The sequence below is a fragment of the Chrysochloris asiatica genome, unplaced genomic scaffold (assembly GCF_000296735.1).
Source record: "Chrysochloris asiatica unplaced genomic scaffold, ChrAsi1.0 scaffold00165, whole genome shotgun sequence".
In the NCBI taxonomy this organism is placed as follows: Eukaryota; Metazoa; Chordata; class Mammalia; order Afrosoricida; family Chrysochloridae; genus Chrysochloris; species Chrysochloris asiatica.
The window spans coordinates 2,291,308-2,319,205 of record NW_006408683.1 but is presented as its reverse complement, the minus strand read 5'-3'; the positions used below and the strand labels follow the sequence as shown (position 1 = coordinate 2,319,205).

The 27,898-nt window shown below is 37.4% G+C and overlaps 2 protein-coding genes across 2 annotated transcripts in view; both read right to left on the bottom strand.

The window, feature by feature from the left end:
* AHCTF1 (AT hook containing transcription factor 1) overlaps positions 1 to 27,898 on the bottom strand; it is a 100,455-nt gene that overhangs the window by 39,817 nt on the left and 32,740 nt on the right. Inside the window, exons 11-20 of the mRNA XM_006871267.1 lie at positions 25,136 to 25,264; positions 18,788 to 18,878; positions 18,083 to 18,172; positions 11,786 to 11,926; positions 10,498 to 10,602; positions 9,358 to 9,451; positions 5,660 to 5,783; positions 5,239 to 5,295; positions 4,741 to 4,887; positions 3,999 to 4,186 (exon numbers count right to left, since the gene is read on the bottom strand). Coding sequence (XP_006871329.1) covers positions 3,999 to 4,186; positions 4,741 to 4,887; positions 5,239 to 5,295; positions 5,660 to 5,783; positions 9,358 to 9,451; positions 10,498 to 10,602; positions 11,786 to 11,926; positions 18,083 to 18,172; positions 18,788 to 18,878; positions 25,136 to 25,264 — 1,166 coding nt within the window. The remainder of the gene's footprint in view (positions 1 to 3,998; positions 4,187 to 4,740; positions 4,888 to 5,238; positions 5,296 to 5,659; positions 5,784 to 9,357; positions 9,452 to 10,497; positions 10,603 to 11,785; positions 11,927 to 18,082; positions 18,173 to 18,787; positions 18,879 to 25,135; positions 25,265 to 27,898) is intronic.
* On the bottom strand, positions 7,429 to 7,764 carry LOC102816656 (prothymosin alpha-like). The gene has a single exon (XM_006871266.1). It carries the CDS (start codon positions 7,762 to 7,764, stop codon positions 7,429 to 7,431), a length of 336 nt encoding a protein of 111 aa, XP_006871328.1.

The following is a 27,898-nucleotide window of genomic DNA, read 5'->3' as shown; positions in this document are numbered from 1 at the left end:
GCATGCTTATGCTCCCCTTTGGAATGCCTGATTTGCAAATATTCAAATCTGAACACAACTCTTATTTTACAGTTGCTTTCATTTTCAATATAACACAAGCAACTACTGATCTTCAGTAACCAGGGTGAAGAAAATGATAAAAACATATGTTGTTGTCATTAAGTGCCGTGGAGTCGATTCTGACCCATAGCAACCCTGTGTAGGGTTTCCGAGGAGCAGTTGGTGAGCTTGAACCGTTGACCTTACAGTTCAAATGGCTTTGCAGTCTGGCGCATTAACCCACAGCACCACACTGGGTATAAAAAACAGTAAGTTAGTTTAGCTATGTTAGCAATTATACATGATAGAAAAAAAAATAACGAGACTGTTATGTATCTAATAGTCAAACTATAAAAGGCTGACAGAAATAGGCTGAAGAGAAACATTCATTATTAAGAGTTGTTGTTGTTAAGAGCAGTAGAGTTGGTTCTCACTCACAGCAACCCTATATACGGTTTCCAAAGAAAGGCTGGTGGGTTTGAACCCGTTTACTGCTTATCCTACAGTGCCACACCAGGACTCCCAGTCAACTCAAAAAATTAAAGACACAAAATCACAACTCAAATTTGATCTTCTGGACAAATATATTTAGTGCTTCAACTATTCAATGACTACTTGCCAGTGTGTAAAGCAGGTCTCATCAAAATTTAAATAAGAGCTACCACATAAACCACATTATGCTATCAAAATGCAATTAAGTTAGAAACCCATCAGCAGTTAATTTAGAAATTAACCACATAAACTGAAATTTCTACAGAGATGATAAAAATAAATCATAATAAAATTTTTTAAAAAAACTTAAATGATAAGTAAAATTGAGGAATGTAGCTAGAGCAATATATAAATTATTTAGATTTATATTTTCAAATTAGTAAAGAAGAAAAAGCTAAAAACAAACTACCCACAGCATGAGTTAAAAAGTCCAATTGAATAAACCCACAAAAACTGGGGTTGGGGGGTAGGGATGGGATAATTAAGTCAGTTCTTTATGATATTAAATTGTTCCTTTATGTTCTTCTGTTGCACCTTATTGATACTAACATGAAACAATTAATGCTATCAGCTAAGTATATAAAGCTCTTATTTACCTTAAGTCTAATATTATACCATGGCCATCATGGCTAATTTGCAAGTAAAATAAGTAAGCCATAGTTGTGATGCCTGTCCATAAATACAGCTCATATAATTGAAAATCTACCAGCATAAAGGTTATAGAAAAGGAGACAGGTACTAGAGGTTAGAGTTGGGAGAGAGTTGAGATTAACCAAACAATGTTATCACTAATGCAAATTTAAAAAAAAGAATCAGAAAACTTAGCAACATCTTACTTTCTGGCATGGGGTAAATTTGGGAACCAGAGTAAGCAGTCCAGTCTGATGGTTGAAATATTAAAACCTTTTCTAGCCATTTTAAATTGCAGTTATGTAATCTTAGCATATGGGTGTTAGAAAGACCCCTTAGTAGTCTAACCTAGTATCTTCCTGCATACTTCCTGAACTTAACCTTTATCCAAGGTTTAAGGACACTGTGATTCACCATTCTGTTGGAATAGATATACAGGTATTTGGGGGAATTTAGAATCGTGTACAGACCACAAGAAATAACCTTAGTTCTCTCCTAAGTTATCTTCGTCTTTCCAATAAAAACCATCACCATCACTTCCTACAAACGGCACTTTGTTTTTATTTCTGCATTTATTACACAGGATAATTAATGGTGGTTTTCCAAGGACTGGACAATGATGGATTTACTGTACTTGAGAGAAATAAGGTTTAGAAATTATGTAGTGCCTGAATATGACATACCTGGGAAGAGAAAAGGAGAATAGCAAATAACAGAAATATGCCAAGGATGATTCAAAGATGGACAATGGAATTGAAGAAGAGAAATCTTTAACCTGTGAAAGATGTAGGATACACACTGGACTGCTACCTGAAAGGCTGACAGTTTAATCCACCAGCCACTCCTCAGAAATCCTATATAAGGTCAATATGAGTCCGATTTGACTCAATGGCACTTAATAACATTAGTGATGAAGCACTAACTTTTAAAGTCACTAAAGGGTGAAGAGTTCTGGTGTGGTGCTGTAGGATAAGCAATGGACGGCAGGGTGGGTTTGAACCACAAGGTTGGTGTTTCATATCCACACCAGCTGCTCTTTGGAAACCCTATAAAAAGGGTCACTATAAAGAGTTGAAATTGACATGACAACACTAACAACAACAAAGACTAAGAAGACACCAAGCTACATGCAACTGAAAAAATGTCACAAGCCATTTGTCTAGCAATGTATTAAATATTTATCACATTCAGTTTCTTGAAACTTCTGTTTGTCAAGGAAAAAAAATTTTTGAATCAGTATTTTAAATTTATTCAACTAGACAAGTAACATTCACAAATATGTTCACTCTGTGAATTTCAACAAGTACTTCCTAATTCATTATTTTTGAGGACATTTAAAGTATTTACATATCCTGGTTTAGTACTGTCAACTCGGTTCCAACTCATAGCAAGACTATATAGGATTTTCAAGGTTGTAAATCTTTGTGGGAGCAGAGCCTATCTTTCTCCCACAGAGTGACTGTAGGACTCGAACCGCCAATCTTGAGGTTCGCAGTCCAGTACATATATTACAGAGTTACTGCACTATACATCACACAGATGAGAGAACATTAAAATATTGTAAAAATAAGAAAGAAGCAATATAAAAATGTCATTCAATCAAATCTATAGTGCTTATGAAGACTTTAAACAACACTTTCTTAAAATCATTTAAATAGATACCCCAACTTTCTTTATATAAGGATACAGTGGCAAATTTAATGGCAAAAACCAAGTGCAAATAACTGTAATACCCAATCAACCAATATTAACACAAAAATAGCAAAACACCACACTAAAATAACCCTCAACTTTATTCTTCCTCTCTATTCCTGCCTCCTCAATTTTCCAATTACGGAACTCTCAATTATCCACATCAATAGACTGTCAACTATCAACAGATAAAATTTTAAATCCCAGTATGGCTTCCCCATTTACTCAAGGCACTTTCTTATTCTTATTCAATTTATCTTATTCTAGATAAAAAAGTGCTCTACACTTTTCTAAGCATTGAAAGACCAGAAGTCATAATATGCAATGCAATCCATTCCATATAGGTTGCTGTCTTTGTCACCAATTAAAAAATATTAACATATATAATATCAAGAGTTTAACTGCAAAAAAGAAAAAATGAGTTTGTACCTGCTTAAGAAATACTGAGTTTCTGTTATGCAAGTTTTTACAGAACAAAAATTAGAAAGCCTTTGATGAACTTGACCTACGCCTATGGATGTAGTAGCTCAAAAGAGGGAACAATCTTTACAGCGAGGATCATTCCCACCCCCTCCATACACAGAGTTGACAGGGATGGGCAACCTGGACACTGGCTACCCAAAACGGGGGGGGGGCCCGGGGGGTGGGGGGGGGGGGGGGGCGGGTTTACAAAGGCAAGAAGTGACTGGCTTACAAGCTTTCAAGAAGGAGCCTAGATCCAGAGGGTGTGGAGGAAGGTAGAATCTCCACTGAGTAGTATCCAATCTGTCTAGGCGGGTCTGATGAAAGGAGATGGGGATAAGACTCTTGTGGTTGGTCCCTGGGACCATCAAGGGAGAAGAGCAGAGAGTGTGATCCTACCCAGAGAAGCAGTGATGTCAGAGATGGATGCAGAGACGATGACGTGGAGATGGAGCAGCTGGGGACTTTAGATACAGAGATGGAGAGGGACTATGTGCTGACTGGGGGGCAGGCTTGCAGGATATACCCGCTGGTTGGCTGATGGTGCATGGAGGGGAATGAAATGATATACAATAGGATGAATGTAAAGCTAATGTTCTCCCATGTAAATTATCATATAATTCACAATAAAACATTAAAAAAAAAGAAAGAAAGAAAAAAATTAGAAAGCTTTTTGAACTTACCTATTAAAAAGCAAAACAGTGAGGTGAAGGGTAACATCGTTACCATTGGACACTGGTGGCTTCATTGCTTGAATATATCTGAGGGCTTGTCTATGTTCGCCCTGAATCATGAAGGCTTGAATAATCTTTGAATGTTGCCATGGTACAGGTTTTGCAGTAGCTGGGTGAAACAGAAGATCCAAAGCACTCTGCAAATATGACATGAAAAATGCTAAATACAAATGGCAATATACAATGGATAATAGAAACATTAAGATAAAACCGGTTTAAATATAAACTGAAAAGATCTACTTTAATCTATGTTGCTGCTATTAAGTTCTGTTAAGTCAGGCCCAACTCATAGTGACTCTACAGTTTCCAAGGAGTTGCTGGGGATCTGAATCTTGAGTTTACCAGTTCAGTGCTTATCCTACAGCACCACACCACGACTCCATTTCAATACTAAACATCCCAAACATATATTTAACATAGTAATTATCATACTTGTACTATTTAGCAATCGTTTGTTTGTTTCCTTTAGACAGTAAGACACCTGGCTTTCTAAAATGTTTTAACTTTATATTCTTACTGCCTTAGACAATAACTAGGGAATGGTACTGATTACATTAAGTCCTTCTAAATTGACTTATAGAAGTAGATACTATCACATCTTTAATAACAAATATAATCTAATTATGTATTTCCCCCCTAAAATTCTAATAATTTACAAAAGCTCACATTCTAAGTAAGTCAATACACTTACCTCATAGTCATTATGATCTAGCAGCCAAAAACCTTGAATAAGTTTAACTTGGCCCCAAGAAATGGCAAAAGCAGTTGGAAAAGATTCAATTGAAGTATCCGCTTTGTTTGGAAAGGAATACATAATATCAAGCAGCAAATAAATGGTCTTTTTTTTTTTTTTTAAGGAAAAAAAGAAGATTAAGGACAATAAACAAAAACCGCCTACATTTATGTTTCGAATAAGGACAAACAATGTAGCATAAAAGACTTCTTTTTTGCTTTAAGCCATCCTGGGTATCCAGCTATGAAAGTATAATTACTAACAGGCATAAAGATCTTATTTCAAAGACCAAAGGGTTGAAACACAATGCCAAAGGTGGTATTAAACTCAATTCATACAAACAAAAATTCAAACATGAAATTGCAATGGTTTAAAACTATGTTAAACTCCTACTACTTTGAAATCTTACGATGATGCTAAGACATGAATTATTTTTGACAAAATTCAAAAGGATACAACAGAATGTTTGGCTGCTTCAGTAACATTGTCTAGTAGGTACATATCTAGCAGAGCCTGCAAAATTAAGGGATAAAAGGTTCAGTACACTTTATAGATTTATTCACTCATACTCTTTTGTTTGTCCTGTCTGCACCAGAGGTGAAAAACTATATGTAAGCAATATAGGAGCTCTGGTAGCATAGTGGTTACGAATCGGGCTGCAAACCACAAGGTCAGCAGTTCGAAGCTACCAGCTGTTCCGCGGGAGAAAGATGAGGCTTTCTGCTCCCGTAAAGATTTACAGCCTCAGAAACCCTGTACAGGGTCCCTAATAGTCGGAACTGACTCCACGCACATAATCATCACCACCATGTCTACTCCCACCCAAATTTTATATACTATTGGTAACCTTTAAGCAATATCGTTACTGTAAACCTACATGTAGACTCATAGGAGGATATTTTCCTGTGCTTCCTTCATCTCGCTTCCATAACTTCTCAACTCGATCTCCCAATTGAGAAACTATTCCATCAATCATCAAACAATCAGGGTTCCACTTCCCTCTGCAATAAGGGCAAGAGTAGGATTTAAAAGACAGGTTTATTATTATCAAAACAAATACTGAAATCTTAAAATGATTCCAATCATTGTTGTTGTTGTTAACTGACATCGAGCTGGTTCAGACTAATAGTGATACTGTGTAACGTTTCAGAGTAGTGGCTGGTGAGTTTGAACTGCTGACTTTGCAATCCTGAGCTTATCATACAGCGCCACACCAGGAGAAATTTGAAAACTAGAACCATTTAGTATTGTGAGAACTCCAGACATCAAACAGTTAGTAGAAAAACCCTGAAGTTGCCTGAAATTCTATCACTAGTAAGCCAGTCAGCCAAGGTCAAGTTTCTGTGGAGAAAGCAGTCCAGCCAGTGAAATGCCCAAGCCTATATATTTTTCACCATTCTGAGGATATTACCATAAAGTTACAGCAGTCCAATATAGTAAAAATACTTTGGTTCCAAGTCAAGAGTTAAAGTTTGTTTCATAACTTGGGATAGCAATTTAACCTTAGTGATTCCTTCATTTAAAAAGCATACAAATGAGCACCAACAATGTGATAAGCTGTTTACTCATCTAAAATAAAAGTAGCAGCAGTTACTATTTATTGAGCTTTCTCTGAGTTATGCGATACTGGGTGCCTTGCATATATACATAATTTTACATTATATAATTTTATAACATACGACCAAAATAAAGATTAGAAAGCTTGCTCAAGGACACACACCTAGTAAATAACAGACCCAGAATCTTAAAATATACTTAATCTCCCAAGTCCATGCTAGAGTATTTGTTCATTAAATTTGTCATGCATCACAATTATATTTGGCACAGTTTATTTTTTAGAGCTATTTTAGGGTTATAGAAAATTATGCAGAAAGTACAAAGTTCTCATATACCTCCTTCTTCCCCTACACATTTTTTCTGTTATTAACATTTTGTTGTTGTTATTGTTAGAACAACTCAGCAAAATAAAATGTTGGTTTATTGTTGGGACAACATTGTTTCACACATACATTAAACAGGCCAAAAATAATAAAAAACAACTTAATAGACAAAAAAAAAAAAAAAAAAAACCAGAAACTTTATCTTTGGCCTTTTTTAACCATCTCATACAAACCAACTACTTATAGTCCAGCTAAGTACATACACAAAAAAAGTGACTGGAATGCTAGGAATAAGATTGTTGTTGTTTTTGCTTTTTTTTTTTTTTTAAACAAGGTTTTTGTTTTTCTCCTTTGAGATTATAATGAACATGGTCACACCACAAGCAAAGTCAGAATTAGGACAGACAACACTCCAAAGGCTGGTTTGTTTGGTCATCCGAGATCAATAAAAATGGCTGACCCCTAACAATATGTACAAAAATATAAAATGTAAATAAAAAATACAAACAAATTTTCCTTTTTAAATACTTTTAAGTAAAAAAGCACGGCCTTGGAAGTTTAGGTTCTTTTTTCTCCCCTGTTGCAAATTCACGTTGTGGTTTTGGTTGGTTGGTGGTGAGTGCTTGTATCTGCGGGTGGTACTTAGCCCAAATGGACGGGTGGGACTTTCTACTCGAAGGTGACTGAGTTTAGAGTCTGAGACAGGAAGTGGAGGGTGAATATGTCATGGTGGCCTTTTTATATTTCACTTTTCCTTTTTTGCTGTCTAGTCATCCTCATCGGTGGTCTTCTGCTTCTTGGTGTCAACATCATCATCCTCATCATCTTTAGCTGCCTGTTTGCCCGTAGCTGCCTCAGCCTCCTCATCTTCATCTCCATCTTCTTCCTCACCAACACCATCACCGTCTTCCTCTTTCTCCTCCTCCTCCCCATCTTCTTGCTCATCTACCTCATTGTCAGCCTCCTGTTCCCCATTTTCCTCATTAATGTTCCTATTAGTGGTTGTATGTCTTCCATTTTCTGTTTCCTCCACAACCTCCTTCTTCTCCTTTAAGTTCTTGGTGGTGATCTCGGAGCTGGTGTCCACAGTCGTGTCTGACATGATGGGACACGCTGGTGATCTGATACAGAGGATAACAAAAAGTGCGAGTTCGGGGATTCTGGCAAGAGAGCAGCCAGAGTCCGCAGAAAGTGGAGAAGGAGTGTGGTGGCGGTGGCTGCGAGGAGCAGGGAGCCGGACCCAGGAACAATGCAAAGATGGCTTTTCAGAGCAGCCAGTGGGGCCCATTATTAACATTTTATATGTTATAAATGAATAAACTATATTGATACATATCATTATTTACTAAAGTCCAGAGTTTATATTATGGTTCCTTCTCTGCATTGTAGTCTTACAGGTTTAGACAAATGCATAATGTCACATGGCCACCATAACAGTACTTATCCTTCCATCTGAATCTCTCTAGCAACCACTGATCTTATTGATATCTTTAGTTTTCCCTTTCCTAAAATGACATGTAAGGGGTATTGAAGAATATGGAGCCTTTTCAGACTGACTTCTTTCACTCACAGATATATACTTAGGTTCCTCTATGTATTCATAACTTCCTTTACATGTTCATATAGCTCATTTATTTTTATCACTGAATAATACTTCATTGTATGGATGTACTCATACTATAGTTTGTTCATCTATTTGCTTACTGTAGGACATTTTGATTGCTTCTAGTTTTGGGCAACTAAGAATACTCATGTGCTAGTTTTATGTGGACCTAATTTTTAACACATTTGGGTAAATACCTAGTAGTACAATTCCAAGATTGTAGGGTAAAGCCTATGGGTTAGCTTTGTAACTGCCAGACTATCTTCCAAGGTCAAGATGGCTGTACCATCTTACATTCCCACCAGCAAAGAATAAGAATTCCTGTTGCTCCACATCCACAAATGCATCTGAAGTTTTTGGAAAGTGCTTTGGACTACTGTCATTCTAACAGGTGTGCACAATTTTTTTAAAAGTACAGATTTTCAGGTAATGTACAGAACCAGGAATCAACATCAATGTACTGAACCAGGAATCAACAATGTGCATCATTGCTCTAAATGTTACATGTTATTCTACTATTGCAAAAAGGGTTGTTTAATTCCAGAGTTAGGCCTAATGCTACAGAAAGTATTCTATTTCTTTGACTTATCTATTTCAAAGGCATCAACTAGGCTAATATATATGTATTTTAAAAAGACAGGATAAAAGAAAAACAAAAGAAGAAAAAGAACACAAGATATGAATAAATTTCTGAAATCTAACTGTTATGAAAAGATTGTAGAATAACTTTAATTGGAGATATGTTTTATGGTTTTTCGATGAATGCTAGCTTCTAGCCTTTTTCTGAACAAGAATTACCTTTAGGGGAGAACGCTTAACTATAGAATCTCCTTTCAAAAACCACTCCTAAGAATTTCATTTAGAAGTAATGAGTAGGTATCCTCAAGTTCTAAAATAAGCATGTATCTACTAGGTAAAAAAAAATTACAAATAAAACAATAGTCTTGGTAACAAATTCTGATACTTCACCTAGAATCCTACCTATCGAAAAGTTTTGTAACAAGATAAACTCTACTACTTGTTTTATCTGAGAAAGTTTTGATGTGTAAGTAAATTCTCTAAGGTGTTTTAAAGGTTATGAATGTACAATACCTGGATAAGCGTTCACACTTCTCACGACGGCTGGTGTAGTAGTTTTGAATTACAGGGTAGTTGTAGCACAACCTTGACAACTGCACAGCATCATCTACGTTTTTTTAATAGTTAGAAAAGGGATTAATAATATTCCCAAAATATGCCAACAATATTTAAGGCTACATACACTGATATTTTACTGCAATTTTATGTTGTGTAAGTTCCGTTGAGTCAGTTCTGACTCACACCGACCCTGTTTATGTAAGTTACCAAAGAGCAGCTGGTGGGCTTGAACCACTGAACTTATGGTTAGCAGTCCACTGACCTTATCTTAGAGCACACTCACCAGGACTCCAAAAGAATAGTACATGCTTCCTGTATTTACAGATGCACAAGTAAGAAAAAAAAAGGTCATGAAATCTATAACCACAAGGATACTGGCTCAAAACCTACATAAAACAATCTTAAATTCAAATGATAATTAGAAGCAAATGATGTTCACTATTTACTCAAATTAGAATCAAAGAAAACTATGAAAAAATATGACCAACAGCAATTACTTGCACAGTCGGAAAAGCACTTCTAAATAAAATCTAATGTGCTTCCTGCTGTAAGAAAATGGGGGCCAAATGTACTCTAAACAAATATAGTATAAAAGTTAGTCTCTAATTCTTGTTATTGAGATAAATTGTTAGAAAAAAGGGGGTATTTAATTGATGGCAAATAATGTTAGTTCCGCGGGAGAAAGATGAGGCTTTCTGCTCCCGTAAAGATTTATAGCCTCGGAAACCCTGTACAGGGTTGCTATGAGTCGGAACCAACTCCACGGCACATAACACAACAACAACAATGTTAGCTAATAACCATAAGAGAGCCTGAAAGAGAAAGAGGGTCAACAAATTCAATTATAAAAATCAAAGTTCTATGGATCTAAATCAGAAGCCATGCTTTCCCAAATGAGCTTTTCTTCTACATGCTATTTAATTTAATAAATGTATACAGACACCTGCTTATCAGGCATGGGCTTATACACTTAAGATATAATGTAAGGAAGAATGTAAGAAATAAAATATGAGTGAAATGAAAGAAACCTTGAAGCATTATATAGAGAATTAAGAATGTTTCAAGTAATATATATAGGTTAATTAAATATTTTACCTAAGCCTTCTGGTAAAAGTCCAGAATGAGAGAACCAAAGAATCATTTGTGTATACTGACAGAGGAGCTGGGTAACCATATGCTTATTTCTTAAGTCCATCAGACCTGTAGAGGAGAGTTGAACATCAGTCTTATTAATCAATGAATTGGCCAGCAATGAAAACCCAAAATGTTCAAGTTTCCCAAAAGCTAGTAACTTGATTTTTTAACATTTTTTAACATTATGTGTATATATCTGTTGTTGTTAAGTGTCATCAGCAACACTGTACAGGGTTTCTAAGGAGCAGAACTGTTAACCTCAGGTTCCCAGTCTAGTGCTGATGCTACAATGCCATACCAGGAGTCCTGTGTGTGTGTGTGTGTGTGTGAGTGTGTGTATAACAGATCTATGTTTGCACTGATTTTACTTTAGTCCAAATTGATACTTCTGGTCCAAGAGTATATCTAAAATGCTAGAATAAACGAGTCAATGTTTACACAGACATTTTAGGTAAATATACTTCAATGTGGAGTCCTGGTGTGGCGCTATATGGTAAGCACTGAACTGCTGACCACAAAGTTGCTCCTCAGAAGCACTATACAGGGTTACTGTAAGTCAGAATTGAATTGACAGCATATTACATCAACAACATCCTTTAATCATAGCTATATTTACTTCAAGTTAGTTAATTTCAGACTAGCTGAAATATATGATTAATATAGATTACTCATACCACATCTTTAAATAAAAATAATTTTTTGGTTTTGTTTAAACAGAAAGAAAAAAAAAATGAACCCTGTGAATAAAAATACATAAATTCTGAAATTCTATTGGGAATATACAATCTTGACAACCATGAAGTTTAATTTTAGAACTTTCTAAGCTTATTTAGGAGTTCTGGTGTGGCTTTCTGGAGTACAAGGTTGGTTTGAATTAGAAGGTCAAAGCTCACCAGCTGTTACTCAGAAACCCTATAAAGGGTCACTAGGAGTCGGGAACCTACTACGGTACTTAACAACAACAAAGCTGATATAAGCATGGGGTTATAGAATATCTAGTAACATTCCTATAGATCTTTACACATGGACGGTTGGTGTGACGTTGTAGGATCAGCACTGGACTGGGAACCACATAGTCAGAAACTCAAACCCACCAGTTGCTCCTTGGAAACCCTATACAGGGTCTCTAAGTCTGAAAAGACGCAATGACAACAACAATACATGACCCATCGAAGGTCTAAGAGTTTAATCTTGCCTTAAGTAAAAATTAAAATTTAAAACACTCATTTATATAAAAGGAAGTGCATACCTCTCTCAGTGATCTCTTGGGCCTCTGTAGCAAAATAGCTTAAGACTGTACTAAGGTTGGTAAACAGCAAATGGCACTGCTGGATAGACTGCATGGTTTGTGGATCAATGAAACGACATGAACCATCAAATAATGGAACACCTTTCAAGGATAAAATATGAGATTAGTTTCCACAGAGTAAATCTCTACAGAGTAAACCTTAATGAATTAGAATCACAAATACAAAATTTTTCAAATTCTATTACTTATGATATTAAATTAAGAGATTTAAGTTTAAGTTTGACAAATTCATCTTTGGGGAAAAGAGGGTTTTGTTTGTTGATGGTTATACCTTTTATAAAAATTAAGTTTCCAAATAAGATCAGAGACATTTTATTGGGGAAATCTCCAATTTAAGCAAGTTTCAATTAAAATCTGGTTCAAAAATAAATCTGCTTGGCCATAGTTTTAGTAGTTGGGAAATGACTATGTTTTGAAAGGATTCCTACGATAGTTCTTTTGGAAAAATCTTTTGATATATTTAAGTGTCTAATTTTTAGGAGGTCCGAGTCATCTATTTTGTCTTCTGTTTTTGTTTTTAGTTTGACAGTGTATTTATGCGATGTATTAGAGCCCCTAAGTTTTCCCCTATTTTTTTCCACTGATGATCTTCACAGTTTTAAGCTTTCCAATTAGGTCTTTAATTCTTATTGAACTCGTTTTTTCCTTGTCATTGATAAAATGAATGTATGTGTTGTTGTTGTTTTTAAGCACCATGGGATCAGTTCCAACTCAAAGTGACCCTGCACAGGGTTTCCTAGGCTGTAAATCTTTACAGGAGCAAAACGCCTCATCTTTCTCCTGTGGAACCACTGGTAGTTTCAAATGGCCGACCTTGAGGTTGTTGCTGTTGTTGTTGTCAGGTGCCATGTGTCGGAACCTACTCATAGAGACCCCATGCACAGCAGAACGAAACAATGTCCGATCCTGGGCCAACCTCACTACCGCCACCACACTTGACGCCATCAATGATGCCACCTGGCCGATCCATCTCCTTATGGGTCTTCCTCTTTTTCTCTGACCCTCCATCTTACCCAGCATGACATCCTTCTCCAGCGACTGTTCCCTTCTGACAATATGTCCAACGTATGAGAGACGAAGCTTAGCCATCCTGGCCTCCAAGGAGTACTCTGGCTGCACTTTTTCCAAAACAGATCTATTGGTTCTTTTGGCTATCCATGGCACTTTCAGTATTCTCCTCCAACACCACAATTCAAAGGCATCAATTCTTCTACGATCTTCCTTATTCACTGTGCAGCTTTTGCATCCATATGAGGTTATTGAAAATACCATGGCTTGGGTCAGGCGCACCTTAGTCCTCAAGCTGACATCTCTGCTCTTCAACACTTTAAAAAGTTCCTGTGCAGCAGATTTGCCCAATGCAATACATAGTAGTTACAAATCGGGTTGTTAACCTCAAGGTCCTGATACTGTCAATCCTGACAGTAACAGTCCAATTTGTAACCACTATGTATATGGATGGATTTAATTCTAGGCTCTCAATGCTGCTCCATTGGCCTATGTGTCTTTTGTTGTATTAGTACCAGGCTGTTTTAATTACCATGGCTATGTAGCCAGTTTTGAGACCAGGAGTTAAAGGCCTCCTATTTTACTCTTGTTTTTAGTAATGCTTTGCTTATCCAGAGTCTAGTAGTTTCTTTCCAGATAAAGTTGGTGAATGGTTTTTGCATCTCTTTAAGAATGATGTTGGAACCTGGACTGGGATTGAAATGTATCTACAGATTGCTTTGGTTAGTGTTAACATTTTGATAAAAGTCTTCCTACCCACGAGAATGGTATATTCTTCCATTTTTGTTACTCTCTTTTGGTTCCTTGTTAGTAGTGTTTTATAGTTTTCTTCGTATAGGTCTTTTGTTTATCTAGTTAAGACTTATTCTTAAGTTATTTCATCTTTTGCGTGGCTATTGCATGAGGTTTACCTGACTTCCTTTTCAGAGCTCTCTTTATTAGTATTAAAAGAATCCAGCTGAGTTTTGTATGCTAACCTTGTACCCTGCCACTTTGCTGACACTATTCAATGAATTCCAGTAACTTTGTTGCTGACGCTTGGGAATTTTCTAACTATAGGACCATATCCTCTCCAAACTGAACATATTTTACTTCTTCTGTGACAATTCAGATGTCTTTAGCTGCCCTTTTTTGTCTTATAGCTCTGGTTAAGACTTTTAGCACAATATTGAGTTGGAGTGGTAATAAAGTACATCTTTGTCCAGTTCCTGTGAGCAAGGGGGACGAATGGTTTATTTTTCTTCATTGGGAGTGATGCTGGCTGCTGGTTTTGTAAATATACTCTTAATTATGTTTTTATCAGGAATTGGTGTTGGATTTTTCAATGCCTTTTCTGCATCAACTGATATAACCATATGGTTCTTTTCCTTTATCTATGTGGTATATTACAATGTTTTTTCTAATAATGAACCACCTACCCCCCTGCATAACTGGTATGAATCCCACTTACTTGATCATGATGTACTATTTTTTATGTAATTGGATTCTGTTGACTAAGATTTTGTTGAGATTTTTTGCATCTAATGTTTATGATTGATATTTGTCTCTAATTTTCTTTAGTGATGTCTTTGTTCAGTTTTGGTGTTGGGGTTATGTTTGTAAGCAGGGTATTATTCAATATCCATATACTTGATTTTTTTTCCCCTTGATATTCCTATTGCTGATTTCTAATTTTATAGTGTTGTGATCAGAGAAGATGCTGTGTAGTATTCTCATGTTTTTAAATGTATTGAGGTTTGCTTTGTGGCCAAATATATGTCCTATTCCGGAGAATGTTCCGTGTGTATTAGAAAAGAATGTGTACTGTGCTGTTGTTGGGTTGTATGATCAGTGTATGGGTCCAAGGTCAAGTTGATTGGTTGTGTTGTTTAGTACTTCTGTGTTGTTTCTTGTATAGACTGAAATAATCCATTTTCTCTGAGACACTGGGTATTGTATTTATATTTAATTGATGACTGCATGCACTCACCACTTGTCTCTGGTGGATGTGGTAGAGACCAAAAGTGTGAGCCCAGTTAGTTCTCTGTTCAAGGCTTATGCAGTATAGTTCAGGGTGGTTTCATGCAGGGAGGGGTACACAACCCCAGGCAAAGACTGTGCAAGAGGGGGTCCTACTGGCAACTGGCTTGATGAGGGTACGTTGTAGCCACATCCCCAGCTAGGGGGGCACTAGAGCATGTTAGAACTACAGTCACTTGCACCCAACCTCCAGTTGAGTCCTATGCCTGGAAACTGCTGAATCAACAAACACTTGATCAACAAAGGCTTAAGATGGCCTTCCTGCTCCATGCCAGCGCAGTCCGTTGTTTTTATCTTACTGCTCCTGTTCAGCTTCCTTTTCCAGCTGACATTCAATCTAACTCTCTGTCCTATCCTCTGATGCTCAGAGTTCCATGATCACTATCTGTATGTTTCAGTGTGTCTCCCTCGTCTGCTGGAAGCTGCGCTCAGTGCATCTACCTACTCTGTCATCTTGCCTTGGTCTCCTAATTTAAATTTTTATAATTACCCTATGAGGCAAATCATATTATTATTTTATTTCTCAGATGAATAATTTGAGGGGAGAGTCAGGTGATGGCTTTCATATAAAACTAATGAGAGTCATAGGATCTGACCTCAAATATTCTGGATCTAGAGCTCATCCCCATTACCACCACACATCAAAAGATTAAGGACTTACTTTTAATGACCAATTTCATTATATTTGTATTTATGTGGGATCCTGTTGTGGCACTGTAGGATCACTGGACTGAAAATCACAAGGTTGGCAGTTCAAACCCAGCAACTGCTCCCGGAAACCCTATATTGGGTCGCTATGAGTCGGAATCAACTCGAAGGCACTTAACAACATTTATGTGTGAATTGTCCAGAAAACAAACTTCTTTTAATTATAATTTCTCGAATTTCTTAATTCTCAATCCCTTTCTCAAATTCGAATCTACTTTACTTTCAGTAACAGGCAATCCCCAGGTTACAAACATTGTTTGTTTGTAAGTGGAATTTGTATGTAAGTTGGAACATGTATAAGAAAAGCTCTGGTGGTGCTGTGAGTTAGACATTGGGTTATGACAGATGTTGGCAATTCAAAAAACAGCTACCCTGTGAGAGAAAGATGAGGCTATCTTGCTCCCATAAAGATTTAGTCTCTAAAATGCTAAGGATGTTTTATTCTGTCATATAGGTTTGCTAAGAGTTGGAATCAGCTTGATAGCATTGACTTTTTGATTTTTATACTTTAGTGAAAGAAAAGGCTCAAAGATTTTTTAATGACTTAAAAGCTGCATGTACAATACATAAAGATGATTATGAAGAGGAACTGGTTGCATGTATGGGTTGCTTCAATCAAAGTGAGGTCACATTTATATAATATTAGTGTAGTGGCTTACATGCAGAGTTGTTAACTGCAAGGTCAGTGATTTGAATCCACCAGCTGTTCCACAGGCGAAAGATGAGGCTTTCTGCTCCTATAAAGATTTACAGCCTTGGAAACTCTACACAGGGTCGCTATGAGTCAGAGCCAACTTGATGGCACATCACCACCACCACTAGCAGTTGTCCGTAACACAAAGACTGCCAGAATACTTAAACACTTACTATGTTTTGAATTTTAATTATTCCTATAATTTTTTAAATCTCCAATAACTAGCAAGGTGGCTCAAAACAGCAACAAGGGCTGAGTTGCCAGTTCAACCTTGAAACACATGTTGGAATCATAATCATCAACAATGATCCTACAATTGTGTACTAATGTTTTTTTTCTTCTTACTGCAAAGATATTTTCAGCTTAAAACATGTATTTTTATCCTGTTCCTTAACTATTAGGTATTCTACACATCTACTGTATTAAATAAGTATTAAATACTGTATTAAATAAATAATACTGTATTAAATAAGGTAGTATAGTGGTTACGAATTGGGCTGCTAACCTCAAGGTCAGCAGTTTCAAACTACCAGTTTATCTGCAGGAGAAAGATGAGGCTTTCTGCTTCCACAAAGATTTACAGTCTCAGAAAGCCTATACAGGGTTGCTATGAGTCAGAATTAACTCCACAGCACACCACTGCCACTACTTGAATATGCTATTGGGAGTCTTGGTGTGGTGCTGTAGGATAACCATTTGACTGCAAGGTCAGTGGTTTAAATTCACCATCAATCCTCAGGAACCCTATCTAGTATCGTTATGAGTCAGAACTAATTTAATAGCAGTTAACAACAACAACATATGCCATTGAGAAATTGTGATTCATGGCAACCCTAACAAGACAGAGCAGAACTACCTCATAAAGTGTCCAAGATTGTAATGTTTATAGAAGCACATTGCCACATCTTTCACCAGTGGAATGGCTGGCTGGTGAATTTCAACTGCTGACCTTTATGTTAACAGTCAAGTGCTTAACCAAAGTGTCATCAGGGCTCCTTGAAAATAAACAAGTTATAAAAAATTAGTTATAGTGAAATATCTTCAAGAGTCCATTTGTTCATCCTTCATGATATAATGCATACTTCTAAATAAACTTAAATTTTACTTTTACATATATTGCAATTATTAGCATGCTGCCAGCTAAAAATTTGCTGCAAAATCTTGGCCAAAAATGAACTCTGTCACTTTAATGTCAAAAGAAATACTTCTCTTTTAGTGTAGGAAGCTGAGACTACGGCCCTTGACCACCCTTCAGGTCTGAAAAAACCAATTTTTAGACAAGCAGTAGATAGGTACATATTGGGGGACAACAATATACGAGTAAGGTATGGTCACCAGAGAACAGTCAATCATTCAAAATCAAAAGAGTAGCTTTTAGTTAAAGACAAAGTTGAGAAGGGAGGGGAAGGTGGATGGAATGCAAATAGGAACCACTGGGAGGAAGCAGGATAACTACTTTTCTTGAGATTAAAAAAAGTGTATGGATTATTGAATGCAAAAATGATCTTGTCTGTAAATCTTCACAATTCATAATAAAGAATTTAAAAAAAGAAATAGTTCTCTTCTGTTATATCTTTAAATTTTAAGGGTTTACAACTTCAAAATGATTAAAAAGTATTTTTATTAAGCACTAGACTGCTACTTGCAAGGGCAGAGGTTCAACCCACCAGTCGCTCCCTGTTAATCCTATATAAGGTCATTATGAGTAATAACCAGCTAGGTAACATTTAACAACAACTCTGAAAATTAAGATCAGCTTAAAAAATATATTAAATCCTTCGCTTCATCCACAGACTTATAACACTTACATAGTCTGTCAAATTCCCCTTTTGTGAGAATCACTTTATTCCATGTCCATTCAAGAACAAAGTGCAAATTAGCAGCAGAATTTGGTTGTTCTGAATATAAAAGAAAAGAATAAAGAATGACTATTAATTACAAGCAGAAACTATTAACTTTATAGTGTAGAAACCTGGCAGACACCACTCTAAGCAAATTACATTAATATTACCATTAATAGAGATAAACTGATACTGTGTATCCTTCTCAGTGCATCATTATCAAAGAGTACATTACTTCACACTGTGCTCCTATAAAAATGTAAAGCCTGAATCTAAGTACTAAGGAAGATTAATCAACACAAACTAAAAGGCTCATTAACAGGACTGTATTCTTTAAGGTGTCAATTCCTCTAAAGACAAAGCTTAAGAAAATCATGTTTCAAGGAAGACTAAAAGGCATGAACACTAAATACAAAACATGATATTGGATTTCCTACTCTTCTTCCACCCAGGAAAGAATAAAGTAATTACTTTGCTTTAAAGTAACAGTTGGTAAGATTTCAATGAAATTTATACATAGTCTAGATTAACATGTATCAACATCAATTCCCTTGAATTTTTATAATTACAAAATAGTTTTTAAGTTAATGTCCCTGATGGTTGAAGAAAAAAACATATTGAAATGTTTATGGATTTAAAACAAATATGAATCACTAGAAATCAGTGTCTTACCTTCTGTTATCCACCTTTTGATACATCCAGTCAAAAGTCCCAAAGAACTTGTGTGAATTGCTGCTGACAATACAGCTTCTAATTGTTCTTCCTAGATCACACAGTTAACAAAAGAAGAACATAAAAGGGAAGAGAAAAGACGTGAGATCATATCAGACTCAGAAGGCAGCAAATTCTAATTCAGAAAATAAAACTTTAAGCACTTAAAACCACCTTCCAAGACTAAGACTCAATGGGAATACATGCTCTGATTGTAAAACAGTTTAGCAGTTCCTCAAAATATTATATATACAGAAAAGATAACTGCTAAATAAGTTTCCATTGTTGTTGTTGTTAAGTGCCATCAAGTCAGTTCCAACTCATACCAAGTCTGTACAGTTTTCAAGGAGTGGCTGGCGAGTTTGAACCACTGATCTTGTGGTTCAAATGGAATTCAGCACAGAAAATTATGTGGAACCAACAAACCAGGAGCACCACACACACACACACAAAAAGCACACAGCACCCTCCAAGACTGAAACTCAAAAGGAACACATAAGCAGGCATGTAGGCTTGCTGACGACCACGTTGGTCTACTGGTGAGTGGAGCTCTAGCCATGGAGGGCTAGAGCTGAGAGTGAAGCATCCAGCTAATATGAAGTTAGGGGAGATGCACAAGAACACCCAGACTTGCAGATAGTAACCATTTCACCTAGCTACGATGGTTTGATAATCAGAACTTGACTGGAGGAAGATAAAACAAGTATCAATGCTATCCCCTCTGTATACAGGGTAGATAGGGATGAGCAATTTATATACTAGCTACCTAAAATAAGGGGATGATAAAAGCACAAAGTGACTGGCTTTGATTCAATAGCGAATAAATGTTATCATGATTAATTATGATAGTCACAACTGAAAAGGTAGAAGTTTTATAACAAAAAGAGGGGAGTAGTTAATCTTAGTCCATAAACACAGGGCCCTAGAACTATCATAAGAGAAGAGCACAAGCACCTCAGCCTCCTCCCTTCAAAAAATAAAACAAACCAGAGGGAATGGAAGCAAATACTGTTGAACAATGATATATGGAGGAGATCATAATCACTGCAATGAAACAATGGTGTAAAGCCAATGCTCTCTCATATAAACTATCACTCAGTACTCAGGTCACAATAAAAACTTAAAAAAAAAAAAAAAGGGACAGAATTAGTCAGGAACCAAAAAAAAAAACACCCCAAGAACAAAACACCACACAGCAAAATGACAGCAATCAGTTTATATTTATTGATAATTATTACACTAGATGCAAATGTATTAAATGGAGCAGTCAAGAAGCAGAGTGCAGAATGGATAAGAAAACAAGGATCCTTCAATCTGCCGTCTACATGAGATACATCAAAAGATGGCAACAGCCTAAATGTCCAACAACAGAAGAATGGTTAAACAAACTTTGATACATACACACTCATACTACTCAATGTTTATGAATAATCAAGAGTATGTGAAACACCTGACAAGACAGATGAGCTTGGAGGACATTATGCTAAGTGAAATTAGTAACAAAAGGGTAAATATTGCGTAAGACCCATGTTATAAAAAGTTAAGAAATGTTTTCTTAATAAAAGATGAGAACATGGAGAGATGGAGCAGCTGAGGACTCTAGACTCATGGAAAGAGAAAGATTGTGTGCTAGTGGCCAGGAGGCAGGCTTGTGCTCTTTGGTTGTTAAATGATTACAAATTCCTGAATGTTTTCATGAACATCACTCCAAAACAAAACAATAAATAAAAAAAAAACCCAGAGGAAATAGAAGTAAATAATGTTGAATGATGATGAATGATGATGCACAGAGACTGTAATCATGGCAATGAAATGATGAGTGTAAAATGATGTTCTCCCATGTAAACTATCACTCAAGTCACAATACAAACTTGAAAACCTAAAGTGAAAGTAATAAAAGTTATAAGTGAAATTCAAAACTACATTATTTCCTTGACTAATCAGTATCATCATATCATCATTTTTATGCCCAGATTTCACAATTCTGTAAACTATTCTAACATGTTTACATTTAATAAACTACTTTTACCTTTTCAAAAAAAAAAAAGAGGGTGAAATTTCTACTGGAAAGAACAAGCCGACCAGCCAGGAGTAGCTAGAACAGTAGGTATTTCCTGAAAGACCAACAGGAAAAATACAAAACAATCACAGCAGTCTGAATGACTACTACAAGAACAATCAAGTTGCTCGCCAAGGAGACATCAAGGCAAGTGGTCGGGTCCCCTCAGCGCAATCCCTCTTCCAAGACTAAGACTCAAGGGGCATACATGAGCAGACATGCACTCTGATTGGTGTCCACGTTGGTCACTGATAAGGGGAAGTGAGGGAAAAACAGCAATGAAGCTGCGAGCTTAGTCCAACCACATTCAATAGACTCCTTTGAACTTGGGTGGAGACCTGGTTGGCCAGTAGTTTGGCAAGACCTGAGGACTCCTGGGCCCAAAGTCAGTGACATAGCCACAGAGGACTAGAGTGGAGAATGAAGCATCCAGCTGATCAGAAGAAAGGGCATATGCATAAGAACACCCACACTTGCAGATAATACCCACTTGACCTGGTTTCAATGGCTGGATGATCAGAGCTCAACTGGAAGAAGAAAGAAGAGGAAAAAAAGAGGAATCTGATACAATTTGATGAACTTGACCTACACCTATGGATGCAGTAGCTCAAAAGAGGGAACAAATCTTAACAGTGAGGATCATTCCCACCCCCCCTTAATACACAGGGTAGACAGGGAGGGATGGGCAACTTGGACACTGGCTACCCAATACGAGGGAGCTACAAAGGCAAGAAGTGATTGGTTTACAAGCTTTCAAGAGGGAGCCTAAATCCAGAGGGTGTGGAGGAAGGTAGAATCTCCACTGAGCAGTATCCAATCTGTCTGGGTGGGACTGATGAAATGAGATGGGGATAGCACTCATGTGGTACAATAGTGAATAGTTACCATCAGGACTGACTGTGAGGGTTGGAAATGTAAAGGTAGACGTTTTGTAGCAAAAGGAGGGGAGTGGTTGACTTTGCAGTCCAGGAACAGAGGTCCCTGGGACCATCAAGGGAGAAGAGCAGAGTGTAGGACCCTACCCAAACAAACAGTGATGCCAGAAATGCAGGCAGAGATGGTGACATGGAGAGATGGAGCAGCTGGGAACTATACCCAGAGAGAGAGAGGGGCTGTGTGTTGATGACCAGGGGGCAGGCTTATGGGGTGTAACCTTTGGTTGGTTGATGATGCATTGAGGGGACTGTAACTATGGCAATATAATGATATATGATAGGATGAATGTGAAGCTATTGTTCTTCCATGTAAAGTATCACATAATTCACAATAAAACTGTTACAAAAAAAAAAAAAGGTAAACCACAAATGTGTAATTAATATAAGAGCAAACCCTGATTGGCCAAAAATGTTATTAACATGCTGTACACACATTTTCATTTCCTTTAGAACTTTTTAGGTACATGGACTCACAGCAAGAAACATTCACACCCCCCACCACACACAGAGTGGACGGAGAAGGGCAGCTTGGATATTGGATACTCAAATGGGGAGGGGGGTCTACAAAGTCAAGAAGTGACTGGCTTACAAGCTTTCAAGAGGGAACCTGGTGCTAGGGAGCATGGCGGAAGGCAGAATCTCCAGTAGGTACTATTCAATCTGTCTGGGTGGAGCTGATGAAAGGAGATACAGATGGGTAACTCGTGATACTGTAGTGAATAATGCTTATCAAGACGGATTATGAGGGCTGGAAATGCAAAGGTGGAAGTTCTGTAACAAGGAAGGGAGTGATTAATTCTCCAGGATAGGAGCAGTGGCCTCTGGGACCACCAACGGAGAAGAGCCGAGCGTGGGACCCTACCCAGAGAAACAGAGATGCCTGAAAAGAGACAGAGATGATGACGTGGAGAGATGAAGCGACTAGGGACCTTGGACCCAGAGAGAGAAAGGGACTGTGGGCTGAAAACTGGGGGGAGGAGGGGGAAGTGTAGGGAGCAGGTTTCTGGGATATACCCTTTGGGTAGTTGATGATGCATGGAGGGGATTGGAACCATGGCAGTGAGATGATATAAGATGGAATGAATGTAAAACTAAAGTTCTCCCATGTAAACTATCATATAATTCAAAATAAAACATTAAAAAAACAAAACTAAACAAAACAAAAACTATATGGTGTACTTAGGAGTACCCTAAGTATCATCAATCTGAAGACTGACTAGACAGTTTATTCAGTTTCCCCAGCAGCCTTGAGCTGGGACTCCACAGCAACAATCGCCTGAGTTTTCTAATAAATTTAAATTGGAATCGCCTAATTCCAATTTAACTAATTTTTTTCTGTTTGGAATTTTTCTTGGGGGGGGACAGAAGGGATGGATGTCTACTAGTCTAAATACACAAAATTAGAAATAAATAGTCTGTTGCTGTTGTGATGTGCCGTGGAGTCGGTTCTGACTCATAGCGACCCTGTACAGGGTTTCCGAGGCTGTAAATCTTTACGAGAGCAGAAAGCCTCATCTTTCTCCTGCGGAACAGCTGGTAGTTTCGAACTGTTGACCTTAAAGTTCGCAGCCCAATTCGTAACCACTATGCTACCAGTAGTTATATGTAAAAAGGTAAACGTTCCTGAGCATACATTAATGAATCTCTTTTATAATATCTACAAGGATCTTTTCCCAGGAATCCTGTAAGTTATATTTCTGTAGTTATTTAAATTTAAATACTGTAACTCGAATACTGGAGTCCTAGTGTGGCACTGTGGGTTAATGCGCCAGACTGTAAAGCTGTTTGAACTGCAAGGTCGGCAGTTTGAACTCACCAGCTGCTCCTTGGAAACCCTATACAGGGTTGCTATGGGTCAGAACCGACTCGAAAGCACTTCACAACAACTCAAATACTGGTAGATAGAAAAGTCTATAAAACGTTTTCTTTCTCCATGTTAAATGACCTGGGATTTTCCTTCTACAAATATTATGGAGTCCTAGTGTGGCACTGCAGGTTAATGTGCTGGACTACAAGGTCAGTTTGAACCACAAGGTTGGTGATTCAAGCTCACCAGCCATTCATTGGAAACCCAATACAGGGTCGCTGTGAGTTGGAACCGACATGATGGCACTTAACAACTAATAGGGATTCCTGGTGTGACAGCTATAGGATCCATCAGTGGACTGTGAATTACAAGTTCAGCAGTTCAAACCCACCAGCTGCTCCTTGGAAACCCTCGACAGGGCTATTATGAGTTGGAACTGACTTGACATCACTTAATAACAAGTAATGCGTTGTAGGTAAATACAGAGTTTTTAAAAATTGTGATTTCTTAGCTGTGTCACTGTTGCTGTTGTTACTTGCTACTGAGTCGGTTCCAACCCATAGCGACCCTGTACAGGGTTTCCAAGGAGCAGCTGGTGAGCTTGAACCACTGACCTTGCAGTTCAACCAGCTTTGCAGTCTGGTTCATTAACCCACAGCACCACAGCAGGACTCCTGTATCATTAGCCAATACTTTATTTTACGATGTCTTCCAAGTGGTAAAAGAATTGATACTAGAGGACTGTAAGTGGACTATAAGTATTTATTTGGAAGATTTTGTCTCCCAAGACTGAGACTGACTCATAACTAATCATGTCTCTCGTTTCAGGAACCTAAGAGTTTCACTAGTTTTTATAGAGGACTAGTTCTCAAACCTCTGTATCAGAATCACATCAAGTATTTGTTAAAAAAAATTACTGTGCTAAACCCCAAATTTAATTTATTAGGGAGTTGTTAAATGCCATTTGGTCGGTTTGGGGGCTGATAGCGACTTTATATAGCGTTTCCAAGGAATGGCTGGAGCTTGAACCACCAACCTTATGGTTCAAACCAACCTTGTGGTCCAGTGCTTTATTCTACAGTGCCACATCAGGACTCATTATTTCCATGTGATGCTGATGCCAAGGATCACACTTTGTTGCTATAAAGAAGAAGAGACTCACCAAATCCATAATGGCTTCCACTTTAGCACATCGATCTCTTGCACTAATGCTGATCTCCCTAGGACTGGAAAGTAGTCCTTTGCCTGCTATAACATCCATCCATGATATACTTTAGGTAGGTGCTATGCCGTTTCCTATCTGATACTCTTTCATACAGCTAACTACACTCATTCCAGGTTATGGCCTATCAGGTACGAGAAGTATGAATTTTAAGCCAAATCCAAGCCCACAAATACTGATTATGCAGGGAAGATGTTACATTACTTAACGTACTTTTTCAGAAATTACCTAGTTGATTTTTATTATAATAGAACAATACTAACATCCAACTTCAAAAACCACTCACTTGACTTAAAGTAGAAGGCTGAATATCAATAAGTCTTGGTGAGAGAAGGCCAGCCACAAGACAGCGATTATAACCATCAAGAATGACTTCATTGAGAGATGGTCCTGATCTCTTTAAGAACGTCAAAGTCTGTAACAGAAAAATTGATATGACATCAATGTACAATTTAAACAATCAAACTTAGGAGTAATTAAACACATTACCCTAATTTATAATTTAGCATTTTGAATTAAACTACAACATACCAGTTAAATTATATGAGGTTGGAGATCACGTGATATAATTTTGCAAACCTAATTAATTTAAATACCTTTTATAGCAACATCAATGGCGACTATACACATGGACCTCGCAAGACAGAATATACAAAAATTAAATTGATTACATCCGTGGAAAGAGACGATGGAGAAGCTCATCAGTGAAAACAAGGCCAGAAGACCAGAGAGTTGAAGAATGACACCAAGAACTTCATACATGAAGAAATCAAAAGGCCATTAAAATCACAAAAAAGAAAAGATCAAAGTGGATGTCAGCAGCAGCTCTTGAACACAATTGTTGTTAGGTGCCACTGAGTTGGTACCAACCCATAGCGACCTTATGCAAGAAAAGATCAAAGTGGATGTCAGCAGCAGCTCTTGAACACAATTGTTGTTAGGTGCCACTGAGTTGGTACCAACCCATAGCGACCTTATGCACAGCACAACGAAACACTGCTCAATCCTGGGCCAACCTCACTACTGTTGCCATGCTTGAGTCCATCGATGCTGCCACTTGGTCAATCCATCTCGTTGGGGGTCTTCCTCTTTTCCTCTGACTCTCTACCTTATCATACATGATATCCTTCTCCAATGACTGGTGCCCCTGATAATATGTCTGAAGTATGACAGATGAAGTTTGGCCATTTTGGGCTCTAAGGAGCACTATGGCTGGACTTCTCCCAAAACGGACCTATTGGTTGTTTTGGCAGCCCATGGCACTTTCAATATTCTCCTCCACCATAACTCAAAGGCATCAATTGTCCTACAGTCTTCCGTATTCACTTTCCAGCTTTTGTAAGCATATGAGATTATTGAAAATAGTATGGCTTGGGTCAGGCACACCTTAGTCCTCAAGCTGACATCTTTGCTCTTCAACATTTTAAAAAGGCAGCAGATCTGCCTAATGCAATACGTCGTCTGATCTCTTGACTACTCCGTGAGTGTTGATAGTTGATCCAAGAATGAAGTCTTTGACAACTTCAATCTTTTCTCTGTTGATATGAATGTTGTTTATTGGCCCAGTGGTGAGGATTTTTGTTTTCTTTACATTGAGATGTGTAATCCATACTGAAGGCTGTGCTCTTTGACCATCATCAGTAAATGTTTTAAGTCCTCACCACTTTTAGCAAGCAAGGTTGTATCATCTGCATAATACAGGTTGTTAATTAATCTTCCTCCAATCCTGATGCCATGTTTTGCTTCATAGAACCCAGCTTGTAGCTTATGTGAATGGAAAAAATGAAGTAAAGTTGAACAGAAAATTTAAAAGAGCCATTCTAGAAGGCAAAGTAAAGTATTATAATTAAGTATGCAAAGAACTAGAGTTAGAAAACCAAAATGGAAGAAAATCACACTGATCATATCTGTGGAAAGAGACGGTAAGAAAGCTCCATATTGTCAGCCAAAACAAGACCAGGGGCAGACTGTAGAACAATCAATTACTCATATGCAAATTCAGGCTAAAGCTGAAGAAAACTCAAACAAGTCCATGAAAGCAAAATATGATCTGGAACATATCCCAACACAATTTACAGATCATCTCAAGAACAGATTAGATGCACTGGACATAGATGACCGAATACCAGAAGTACTGGGATGATATCAAGTACATCATATAAGAAGAAAGCAAAATGTCATTAAAAAGACACGAAAGAAGGAAAAGACCAAAATGAATGTCAGAAGAGACACTGAAACTTGCTCTCCAGCACACAGTTGCTAAAGCAAATGTTAGAAATGAAGAGGTAAAAGAGCTGAGCTGAAAACTTCAAAGGGAAGTTCGAGAAGACAAAGTCAAATATTATCATGAAACATGGAGTTAGGAAAACAAAAGGAAAGAACACGCTTAGTATTTCTCAAGCTGACAGAAAAAACTCAAGCCTTGATGTGAAATACTGAAGGATTCTTTGGTCAAAATATTGAATGATGCAGAAAGCATCACAAATAAGATGGAGGGAATACACAGAGTCACTGTACCAAAAAGAATGGTTGATGTTCAACCATTTCAAGAGGGTATATATGATCAAGAAGTCCAAGGTGCACTGAATGCACTGACAAAGAACAATGAATTCATGGAGGCACTCACTTATCTATACCAAGAAATTTGGAAAACCTGGCCAACTGGATGGATTGTGCCCATTCCGAAGAAAGGTGACCACATTGGACACTATAATTAATATCATATGCAAGTAAAAATTTGAAGATAATTCAAAAATAGAAAATAAAATTTTGCTGAATGTAATTTAAAAACAGCTGAAACAGTACACTGACAGGAAACTGCCAGAGATTCAAGTCAGATTCAGATGAGGACCTGGCACGAGGGATTTCATTGCTGACATCAGATGGATCTTCACTGAAAGCAGAAAATAACAGAAAGATGTTTACCTGTGATTTACTGACAATGATACTCAGGGAGGAAGTCGAAAATGCATTGAAAGAATTGGCAAAGAACAAGGCACCAGGAATTGATGGAATAAAAATTGAAATCTTTCAAGAAAGTGAGGCGGCA

Excerpts from the sequence above, each read along its gene's own strand:
- LOC102816656 (XM_006871266.1), bottom strand. The coding sequence starts at position 7,764 with ATGTCAGACACGACTGTGGACACCAGCTCCGAGATCACCACCAAGAAC.